Here is an 11869-nt window from a genome sequence, read left to right on the forward strand (position 1 = left end):
CACAATAAACAGGATCCAACATTCTTCTTCTTGTCATGCTGTATCATCTTGTGTTGAGACATGTCCCCGGGGAATAGTTACAGTGATTGTTTTTAGGCTAGTGAAATAAATATAGAGCCACACACACAGCGATGCTGACAGACTGAAGGAAACATCCGCTCAACCAAAGATTAGAACAGCTCAGTTCTCACGCCAGCATGTCTCTACAGACTAAGCAGGAACAGTTTAGTAAATCTGACCTGCGTTATTTAACAAAGTGTAATTTGTAGTAAGATCATTGTGGTTTTTGAGGAAGTTGTCGTTACTACAGGCTGTGAACTTATTTTCTTTTGATCTGCAAAACTCAAGCCATGCAGGGTGTCCAACTTGATATGAGATGGCCTGTTATGAAGGGCCATAAAACAGACTATTGCCTTTTTTTCCCACAAATCCCAGCCTCTACGACCAGAACAGGCAAAATTCCTGAATGTCAAACCTGCAAAAGCCAGCACTTCCTCTCTGGCATATTGTATCATGATTACCTCGGACAATTAATGGAAGCGGGTGGTGTTTTCTGCTTCAGCAATAAAAGGATTAGGAAGCTAAAAATACAGCTTGCACCTCACAGGGATGCCCTGGGGATCCCTTCCCCTCCAGGTGGGCAAGGCAGGCACACCAGATCCTAATCTGAGGAGGATATCACTTATCTGGAGACAAACAGCATAGATTAGGAGAGGAGACAGAAGATGCACTGGGGAGAGCATGTGGGAGGACTCTAACACAATTACACACAAGCACCAAATCCCTCTTCCGATACCGCTGAGAAATGCTGGTGCGATAAATAGTAAATAGAGACCAAAGCTGGACCATTTGTTTCCTGTCAGACTGCACCCGGATACACCAAAGCTCAGCCGCAGAGAGAACACACACCTCAATGTTTTAACTACGAGCTCGTCGCCTCCAACTGCCCTGTGCTTTGACACACAGGGTAAGAGTCACAGATCAGCCTGGTTTTCCTTCGCTGTGATTTGGACTGATACCAAGACACCAGACTTGCGGAAAGACTTTGGACCTTTTGAAGCAAAACATAGTTCTGAGTCAATTTTCAAACAGGACCAGCTGAATAAATGGATTTTCCCGATTCCGTGCTTCGATTGACTTTGCACTCATACACACATTTGCAATTTGATTAGCCCTTTGCCACTTGCTAAACTATTAAATTGTACTATTCAGGGAAGATTATGACTATAGCATATAACCTAACACCTAAACATGGCTCCCTATGACGTATATCAAACTTGCCCCCCCCTCCGCACAATAATTTTGTGGCAAAAGTAAACACTTTAATCCAATTTCTTAAACCCCAAAGCCTCATTCAACAAGCCACCTTATTTATAGTGATTGCAGTAGTCTTGATGGCTGTAAAATTGTTGTCATGGGCTCATTGATTCGCTCCATGTCTCATGATTAATTCATGGCTCTTCCTGCGTCTTTTTTTGAATGCATGAATCCCTACATGAGTCACCAATGATATACGTTTAGATAATACAGCTTCCATTAGGAATTTGACAGCTGAAAGATGAATGAATTGTAATCGTCAAAGCTCTTCTCGCGTTTTCATTGCACCAAATGGAAATATCGTGGATATTATTGACTTGACAGATGTAATGAAGAAAGCAGCTTCTGTTGTTTCATTGTGTTGTTGCGTAGATGTTTTGTTTGTGTTGACCCCCCCCACCCCCCCCACCCGAATATGGCATTTCCAAGATATTATGTAGACTCGGGTCCAATTTGCACAAGACAGTTTGATGGGAAGTGGAAATTGATGCAGCTGTCTATGTGCCAGCTGAAGGGTCTTTGATCGCATGTGCTGGAGGTGTTGGCACAGGCCTCCCTGCCACCCACTCCGCATGCCCCACACTGTGTGCTCTGACGCCATGGCAAAAAGATTAAATGCACCATTAACTGCAAGGCATCTTTCAGCTGAATTTGCATTTTCCCCCTGACATGTGACACAGTTGAGTTGATTCACAATTAGTCTAAAGTGTGTTAATCTATCTGGGAAAATGTGTAAGATTTAACTAAATGTTCAACTATCAAAGAGTTCTCCGATTTAATTCATAAGAATTTAGGATAGGGATGTATCAGCACTGTGCTTCTACCTATACCTTTTCAGTATTTCTGCTTTGTATATTAGATTGTGGCTTTACGTATTGTATGTAATGAATGACTGGATAAAAACCCATGCATGCATACATACATATATACATTATTGGAATGTTAACGGCATATGAGCCAACTGGCAGCTTTGATCATCCAGTGAGGCCCTCTTGGCCGTTCTGAAGTCAAGGCTTAAATCAAAGGGTGACCGTGTTTTTGCCATCAGGGCCCCTCAACTTTGGAACAACCTACCGGAGTAGAAAAGGCTGGCAGAGTCAATAAGATCTTTAAAATGATTTTTGTGATGTCGTCCATTTATGATCTATTATGCAGTTATTTTGTTCCCATGGTTTTTGTTTGTATATTTGTTTTCTACTGTTCTTTTTGACTATTTGTTTGGGTTTAGTTGTATTCAACGCCTTTATGGTATGATTTTTTTTGGTTTACCGCTATTTAAGTATGCTTTGCTTATCTGTGGAAGCACTTTGTAAACCTTGTTTTTAAAAGGTGCTATATAAATAAAGTTATTATACATACATGCAAGCACAGTGATGTTTACAGAAGGAGCGACCCAAGACTTTTGGAAAAAACACACGTATTGCATTGACACAGCTCACTTTCCCTCGCAGTTTGTTTTATGGCTGCCAGTTGCAGAGTTCTCCTCAAAACTGGGCCGAATTTCTTTTTCTTTTTAAAGTGTCCCTACAAACCACAGACACAAAAACTTGGGACAAATACTGAAGTTACACAACAGTAGCTTCTTAATATTTTCTCTATTTGGTTGGCAGTTAAAAGCGGCACAAAAACTAAAAATACATAATTGAATCCAGCCAACAACCACTGTGTGGAGAAAGTAGAGGTGTGAATTACTTTCTTTAATTCTGAAATAAAGAATACAATCGAGACCTGCAACAGTATATGAAAAGTGTAATGAGACTTTATTATGATTTGGTGACATATAAATGAATCTTAATTTGACTATTTTCTGTTCCACATTAGGTCTATCTTAACAATCACTCTCTTTGACAAACACACACACGCACACGCGCACACACACAGGTCTTGTGTGCTCCTATAATATCACATGGGAACTCATTAATTTAGTTACAATCTGTTATATCTTTCTGTAAAAAAAATCGAGTAAAAGGCCACTGTGGTCGATACTGCATCTTGCAGCAAATTACATATTATATCAGCAACAAAAGTATATTTGCCTCCAAACTTGCACATTTTAAGAAAAAAGTTACCTCATGCTTACTACTATTAAGGAGAATTGCATGATCTTAAACATTGTTTTGTAGTCAACTGCATGACACTTTATGGTTGATATGACATTCTATATCCCAGTTTGGGCCCAAACCCTTCCAGCTGTACATACAGTGTGTGATGCCATTTTGTCATGTAAACAACTGGCAGAACAACACTGGGTATCACTAACAAGAGAACAAAATGATAATGCTAAACTATATAGGTAAATAGTAAATATTATGTATGAAGAATATATATCTAATGTGTATAAGTGATGCAAATGTAATGTCCCATAGTTAAAAAGACATCAAACCATGTGTTCAGTCAGAGAATAGGCTCTGTGTCATTCCAATTGACAAACGCATCTTTCCACCTGAAACCAAAACAAACAGTTTAAGGCATTTAAAGCTGACTAAATGACTCGCTACATCTTCAAGCTGTATTTAAAGTATGCAAGCAATTTGAACTGCAACACATTTTGTGGTTGTGTAAAGCATCTTCAGACATTACTGTACATGTGGGTGTTGGTCTGTGGGTTTGAAATGCCAAAACATCATTACCTCGTTCGGATACAGTGCTCCAGGGGAGGAATGAGATCTGTGTCGCCATCATGATAGTTCAGGGTCGATTCGCCAACAGCTAAAAATGCACACGCTTAATTAACATTTTCAGTTAAGATATTTAATTAGGGCACCAGCAAAATATCTAAACTCTACTTGAGCATCAATAAAAGAAGGACCCAGATTATTTAAATTGCAGGTAAACAAAATTAAATCACAGTCACAGAAACTAAACCCTCATGCATATTTTTCTCAATGGTCTTTCACTGGCATGAGACGATGACAAGAAACATAAACCACCACCACACAAAAAAGGACACGTGCACTGCAGAGCAAGTGATGTACATACAGACAGTGAGGCGAATCTCCTCCTGTTGATTGGCCAGTCCATCGTAATAGTAGAGTTCAAACTCCAGACTTTGGCCCTGATTGGTCAACAGCTCCCTCTGCAGGCCAAACAGCACACTGAAGTGGCTTTCACTGCAGACCACCCAAATGGGGTAACGGGGAGTCTTCAGGTAAGATCCTACCTGAGAGAGAGGACAACCCAAAAGAGCAAAGTAATCTATGAAATACCAGGACCCATGAGTGATGAAGTGTCAATGTATGTGTGCATGCCAGTATAGAGACACAGATTTTCAGGGTAGAAGAATAACACATTTAACACATCGGAATAATACATTGTGTACATGTTTTGTGTATTCCCTGTGCAAATTAATATGTAGAAAACTTGAAAATATGAACGATACTTAGCATTTCTTTTTTTTTTTCATTGACAAAGATTTTCTTAAAAAATAAAACAATGTATAGACCAGTGGTTCTCAACTGGTTTGGCTCCGGGACGCACCGTCACACCTTAATGACAAGCGCGACACAAATCGAGGAACATTCTCAACTACTCAAATTGATTTAATGAAAAGATGGTGCAGTTTGAACCTGAGATAGTACAGAATATGTATGCAAAGAACAAGTTTAATGATAAACCAAAACGACCAGCTGGTGGCGATGCCAGAGAGGAATCATTCCCTTTTACACTTAATCAGCTGCATTTTAATTAAAAAACAAAAAGTGCATCTACAGAACACGAGGTATTAAAACATACATAACATAGCCAGCGTACCTCGGAATGATAAAACATCTGTACATGCTCACTATCAACATCTTGGCACAGTTTTTGAAAACATCGGGTGTTCTTTGCGGTTCGTTTAATTTAGTTTACCACTTGGATGACATCTTTTAATGTTCCTAAAAGCACTGGGACCATATCATTTGCTGCCAGGGCCTCTTGATGCAAAAAACAATGGTGCCAAATTGCATTTGGAGTTTTGTCAAGAATTCCTCACGACCCTCAAGTTTTTCCTTGTCATGCGGGCAGCACCATCAGTTGTGAAATTTATATTCAGTAGGCTGTTTAATTATCCTAAAAACCCAGAGTCTCCCCCATATCAGGAAGGTTTGTGAGTGCAAAACAAGTTGAAACCAGAGCCCGCCAAATAACAACACTCTGCTGCAATAAGAAGTCCATTCAAAAATAAAACCATAAGATGAAAAAAAGCATGTATTTTATTTTAACCCAGGCAAAGGCCCACAACCAACAACTGTCTATACCAGTTGAGAATCACTGATATAGACAGCACATTGTATTAATCCCTCTCAATCATCAAGTGTGTGGCGGTGTATGTATCTGCAGGGGCTACACAGCCTGTATTTTCTTTGCTTTTCATTTTGCTGTGTTTTTGGGACGTTTCTGGGGTCAACCACTATAAAAATGCTTCTGGTAGACACCAGAAGCCAGAGGCGAGAAAACCCTGTGCATACAGCGAGGAGAAAATGTCAAGCAGATACATCTTATTCCAAAATGAGGGAGGTTCATAGCTCTACTTCCTCTCAACTTCTGCTTCCGGTAAACATTACACTTCACAGTCAATTTGATTTGTTGCTATGTTACAGCTTGATAACAGCAGAGCCTGTTACTCCCCATTTTCTCTTGTTATCCCTCTCTTGTGAGTGGGATGTCGTTTTAATAAACATGTTCAGGCAGTGTATGTGTTGTTGACTATCATATCAATCTCAAAAAAGTCTAAAGAACATTCTTTCATGTAATTATGGTTAGCACAGATGAGCCCATAATTACAGTAAAGAATTCCCCCTGCGGTTGTTTTAATTTTTCTATTGCAATTTCTTTGGACATGAAGACATTTAATATTTATTCATTGTCATCTCTTTGATATTTTGAACATCCTCAGAGTACTTAACATTTTGAGTGCCATCTTTGAGGAGACTGAGTCTCTGGAGGCTAGGGTAAGAGGGAGATCTTGGAGACTTTACTGACTCCAACAGTCTGGACCAAAGGGTTCTCCTTCCTCCAAGGTGGTGTGGTTATTTAGTATTTTTTTAGTTTTTAGTATACGGTATATATATATATATATATATATATATATATATATATATATCTCAACTATTGATAGTATACGGTACATTTCTTGTTATGTAAACTGAATCCCAATCTTGTCATCTTGTCTGAATTCAGAATTGTTGTTGTCTTAAATGTATATCTCAAAGACAAGGAGCCACCAATGTTACTCACCTTACAGATGTTATAGTGTTCAAACAAGGACATCAGGCCAACGTCACAGTGACCTTTGACTCCCTTCAGTAGAGTCATGTTGCCATTGCCCGAGTCCAACTCTATGTCATTGTCGAAGACATTAGAAACTGCTCTGCCACAGAGCAACAGGTTGACCAGCTCCTGTTGGTCCCAAAAATAAAAGCAATCTTAGAAACCAGAATATGTTTTCTGTATACAGCAGTAAAGTTTAGTACTATTGCTATTCTTACTCTTGTTTTGTGTCTTACACTGAGATCCCTTTTACAACCTACTTTAAGTCCTGCATGCACTTATGTCCCTTAACCAATGCCATTAATACTAGTTCCTGCACTTCCATTATTCATGAACAAGTGTAATTCTAAAATCATAAACAAACACGATACCAAGAGCTCTCCCGCAATTTAGCTCGCAATTTCTAGTTTCAGGACAAACCTGAGTGCAGTAGCCGTGGGCTCCGATGAGTGTGTTGGTGTCCACGTCCATATCATCCCTTACTCTAAAGACAGAAGGAAGAGAAAGACCAATAAGAGTGAGGTTTTATCATCTCACTAATACGGAATTTTACACAGCACATTTAGTTCAGTCATTGAGCTAAAAAACCATGACATACTTTTCAATGGATCGAGAGAGAACTGCAGATATGGTGAGTAGTATACACCCCAGCACCCCAGTCTCAAACTGTGGAATAACAGATAAAAGCAAAAAGGTTGGCACTCTTTTGTTAATATGACATATAAAATTAAACTAAGGAAGTCAATATTAAGTTTCTGGCCTGATCGATATGCCGCTCCAGAAGCAACTGCAGGTCTTTGACGTTATCCACTGTGAAACATGTTATCTAGAAGACAATGTGAGTAGAAAACAGATGTTTTTGTAAAAAGTAAATTTTGTAATTTGATAGTATTGACAAAGCTACTTTTGAATTATTACGTTAATTTAAAACAAAAAACAACAAATGTGCAAATGCATTAAGCAAATCCAATTATGGCTACGAATCTCCTACAATAATATTTCAGACATGGTAATAATCCACAACTTCAACCCCATAAAAAACAGCTCACTGTTAAAGACTGTTTGTCTGATGTAGTTAGAAAATACTTGAGGTATAAAAGTAAAACATAACTTCTCATCGATATGCTGGTAAATCTAAATTTCTTTTGAGTCTACTTTACTACCTGCCTTGCCAAAAAATGTGCATGTAGCATCTCTGTACCTTTTCAAGGACTCCTTCAGATTTGTAGTGTCCAGTTGGGGTAAAATGATTCCTCCCGGAATTTCTGTTGAAATAAATAGAGGTAAAAGAAAAACACCCAAATAGTTTAAGTCGAGGCTTCATCTGAAAAAGCAGATTCATCACGCATTTCTGAAATCAATGGGTTTGATTTGAACTTTGGCTTCTCGCCGTAAACAGCTACACAAGGTATTCACATGCATTCAACCTACTTCAATACTGGTAAAAGGTTCTGTGTATTGGTCTGAATTGAGAGGATTTAGTTGTTACTAAGTATGGTCTTACATTGCAATTGTGGCTTGTTTTTCCTCGCCAGCCCTCCACAGGATTTCAGTAGCCGCTAAAGCCAAACACTTTTTTCTGGTTGTGTTGGAAGGTCTTAACCTCCTGAGAACAAAGTGGCAGTTGAGTCGTGTGGAGTAATAATACAGTTAATACCAAACGCAGAGGTCAATACTTAATAGTGGCCACAAAGCATGCCTTGATGTGAATTAATGGCTGTAAAAAGCATCCAAGTGATTATAATAGGGCATTCGGTGGTTAACATGATGGCTTAAAGCTCTGAACTCAAGGGTAACGTACTGAAGGCCTGTGTTACCGCTTTCAACGTTTTCAAATAGCAGCTTCTTTAGAACAAAGGCTTGGATGGATGCCAGAACTCCACAAGGACCACCCTAGAAAACGCATACCCAGTACATGATATCGTCAATAAAGCTTATGAAGTGAATGCATTAAAGAATCTTAGAAGGAGGGCACAGTAAAGACAACCTTTTTCTGCACAATTCCATATCTCAGATCGTGCGTTTCTGAGAATGTGAAACTTTGATTCCTCCACTCAATATTGAAACAATTCATGCTTGAACCAATGAGAATCACTTTCAATTCCTGGAGTAAAACAAGAACAGAAAACAAACAGAAGATGAATGGCAGCCACAGTAACTGTTACCAGCAATAATAACTAAAGGCGCACTGGTGTAAACCACCAACCACAGCAGTATGTTGGTCCATCGGTCCACCTGCGAAGCTGCGCTCTGCGACGGTTCTCTGAAAGGACACGTTGGAGAGTTCTCGCAGATCCTCATCATCATCAATGTCATCTGGAAATTGACAAAGGGGGAGCTTTGTCAAATACAAACCACTATTTATTTATTTTTTTAAGGGTAAAGCCAATCGATGCAGCCTTTTTTTCTACATACTCACCTAAAACCATCTCAGCCACATCCAAATCAGCCATATTTGGCCTGGTCAAAGACTTTACTCTAAGAAGAAGACACAATGTACACAAACCTATGAATAAAACTATGTAGCACATTATTTCAACAGTATAAAACCGTGACTTTGCCACATGCAAAGTATAATTAGCTTAAAGCAATTTACTTTGTAGTTGTCCGTATGTCTTGTTGCACTTTTTCAAAGCTGTTTGGTGCACTCCACGACTCCCACTGCCCTCCTAAGCAGTCAGCTGAATTGATTTCAGTTAGGCCGCTCTCTGAGCTTTTTTGATGTACGTCAGTCACTAAAAGTCCATCCCGAGACTGCTTGTTTTTTTCTCCTCTTATGAGCAGCTTTTGGGGCCCTTCTAGCATTTGATTCTGCCTTTTTTTGTTTGATTCCTGAAAAGAAAAATATCAGTAATGGAACAGAGTATGATGAATGCGAGTAATACAATGATTCAATAGGTTTTTAAGAGCTCCATCAGTAGTCTAGTACCTGAAGTGGACTAGCTATTGGTCCAGCAATCATGCCACGTCTGTTTCGATTAATTCTGCTCCTTTGGGTTTTCTCAGTGGTGGAAGTCTTTTTTTCTGGTTCTCTTCTAATGAAGCTATCACTGTCCTGGAGGGAAGCCATCAGTGGCTGGCGTTTATGATCTTCTGAGTCATTAGACAGTCTATCTGTCTCAGGCAATACTGATGTATTAGGTTGAGACGGGTAGATCTGTCCTATATCCGAACTGTAAGCGAGAGAAATCCCATATATGTTCAAACCAACTTTCAAAAAGTCAAAACACCACGAAATAATGTATCGAAAAAGCACACTTGAGAAATACCTTAATTTGGTGTGTTTGCTGATTACAAAAGCTGTTTGATCCTCTGTCTTTGTGTCACTCATCACTGTTGCTGTTACTGCATTAGGATTATGAATCAAGTTCGTAGCTTGAGCGGACTGCAGGGGATTACTTTTACTGACGGTGATCTGGTCATTCTTAAGGCCTTCGACGTGATGCTTTACAATAATCTCCAGTAATGTTTTCAGGGGAGAGAGCTGAGTCTGCAAAGACAGAGAGGTCAGCAACAGACTCATTTATACATGCCACTAGCACAGCAGCCAGCCTCCAGCTGCACCACTTACTTTATTATTTTTATAGAGACACTCCATGTTGAGGATCTGCCTCAGATGTGATCTGTTGTTGATACTGGATTTTGTGCGCGGAAGTTCTTCATCCATACAAGCGATCGTCCTCTTTAGTCCCTGCGAACAAGTGTCGTGTTGTTAGTGGGGGGAAATTGTTTACCATTTAACGTTAGCAGCGAGCTACGACACTGTGACCACAGTTCTTCCTAAACAGAGTCACACATAGTGTCGGTGGTGACACAAACCCACCGTGTTTCATTCATGGACTCTTGATGGCACAACAAGTACAGAGTCACAGACGTCATCGTAGCACCTAAGCTAACGTGGAGCTAAACCCACGTCCCCACTGCTGGACTGGGGGCTAACGCTAGCTTAGCCCTCAGCACCGTTCACCCACTAACTATCTAGCTCACGTCAGCGTAATTTACCTTCCGACTCAGGTATTCCCGGACAACGGACGCAGATGTCTCTTCCACTGACACGGCCATGGTGGTGGGAGCGTGTCGGCCTTCTTGTGCCAAAGATAACCGACGAGACGCGGCTCGTTTAGCTAACTAACGGTCCGGGGAGCCGCTACACTGCTGCCGGGTGCGCTGCGCACGACCTGGACCTTTCGGAGAGGGTCCATCTGTGTGAGAGACCGGTGTGAGTTACACAGTTATAATACGTGTGTTTTCACTATGTTGTTCGGCGATGTGCAGTACCATGGCGATGGGCAAGCGGGTCTTCTTCTTCTTTAGTTTTTAAGGGTATCCTTAACGTTGCACTACTGCCATCTTTTGGAGTTAGTTGACGTAAACACCTGTCCGAGTTTCCTGATGGATTCTCCTACTATAATGTGTCCATTTCCACCACTCTGCAGGATGTTCTACTCCTGCCTTAAAGTTTCTGGTAGTTTCTTTTCTTTTTCCTCCCCTGCTTCTTATGATCACAATATGTTGTTTTTTTATTGGAATTTAAATGTCTTTCTCTCTCTCATCTTCTGATCCCAGTGTTGGCCCTTTCCTTTTTTCCTTTCCCTTTTGAGAGACTAATTTGGGTATCTGTTGCCTTTTTTTATCAGCTTGTTTGGCTGGTCCTATCATTCATTACCCAGAATGCCTGTGTGAGCAGGAACGCAAATGGGAATGACCTCACTGCCTTGTTTCCTTTTTTGCTCATGAGCTCCTCTCATCCTCCAGACACAACACTTGACTCTTGAATCCACATTGGTGTGTAACCCCGTATTGCCTTTCTTCAATAAATACATGACCCTGGCAGTGACCATCTGTCATATACATTTACAGATGTGTGATGTCAAGTCATTAGGTACAGTTTGTTGGCTTACTGGCATTTTCAGTTTGAGTAACGCTTCCTGACAGCTCTCTGTGATTCTTCCTTCCTCCCACACTTTAATGAGTAACATCCACAACTTATTCAGTCCCTCCATACTTAAATGTTTGCGATTGCGCTTAGTTTACAGCTAGATTCAGTGCTTCCCAATTTTAAGGTCCGGATTGCCAAAATAAATCTAAGGGCTCTCATGATGATTAACAAAATAGAAATATATCTTTGCATTTTTCTAATGAATTATATACAGTACCTGTGAAAATTACTATTATTGTTTAATTAGAAGGACAAATAACTTATTTAAACTAGTAACAATTGGTGAACAAATGTAACCTATTGGTCGCCCATCCAGCAGCACCCTCTGTTCAATACAGTATGAACTCCATCGGATCTATAAGT

At 40.1% G+C, this 11869-nt stretch overlaps 1 protein-coding gene across 1 annotated transcript; it reads right to left on the reverse strand.

Moving 5' to 3' along the window:
* Positions 1-3075: 3075 nt before the first annotated feature.
* mindy4 (MINDY lysine 48 deubiquitinase 4) lies at positions 3076-10959 on the reverse strand. The gene is made up of 19 exons (XM_068591767.1): positions 10846-10959; positions 10570-10769; positions 10139-10258; positions 9837-10057; positions 9497-9740; positions 9164-9399; positions 8987-9045; positions 8774-8883; positions 8555-8671; positions 8369-8460; positions 8072-8173; positions 7769-7832; positions 7328-7393; positions 7166-7233; positions 6988-7051; positions 6535-6696; positions 4297-4477; positions 3948-4026; positions 3076-3760 (listed from the first exon to the last, which is right to left on the reverse strand). Exons 2-19 carry the CDS (start codon positions 10627-10629, stop codon positions 3712-3714), a joined length of 2094 nt encoding a protein of 697 aa, XP_068447868.1. The 5' UTR covers positions 10630-10769; positions 10846-10959; the 3' UTR covers positions 3076-3711.
* Positions 10960-11869: the final 910 nt, after the last annotated feature.

This window comes from Clinocottus analis, unplaced genomic scaffold, assembly GCF_023055335.1.
Source record: "Clinocottus analis isolate CAN_PGR_092001 unplaced genomic scaffold, fCliAna1.0.p SCAF_25, whole genome shotgun sequence".
Classification (NCBI taxonomy): Eukaryota; Metazoa; Chordata; class Actinopteri; order Perciformes; family Cottidae; genus Clinocottus; species Clinocottus analis.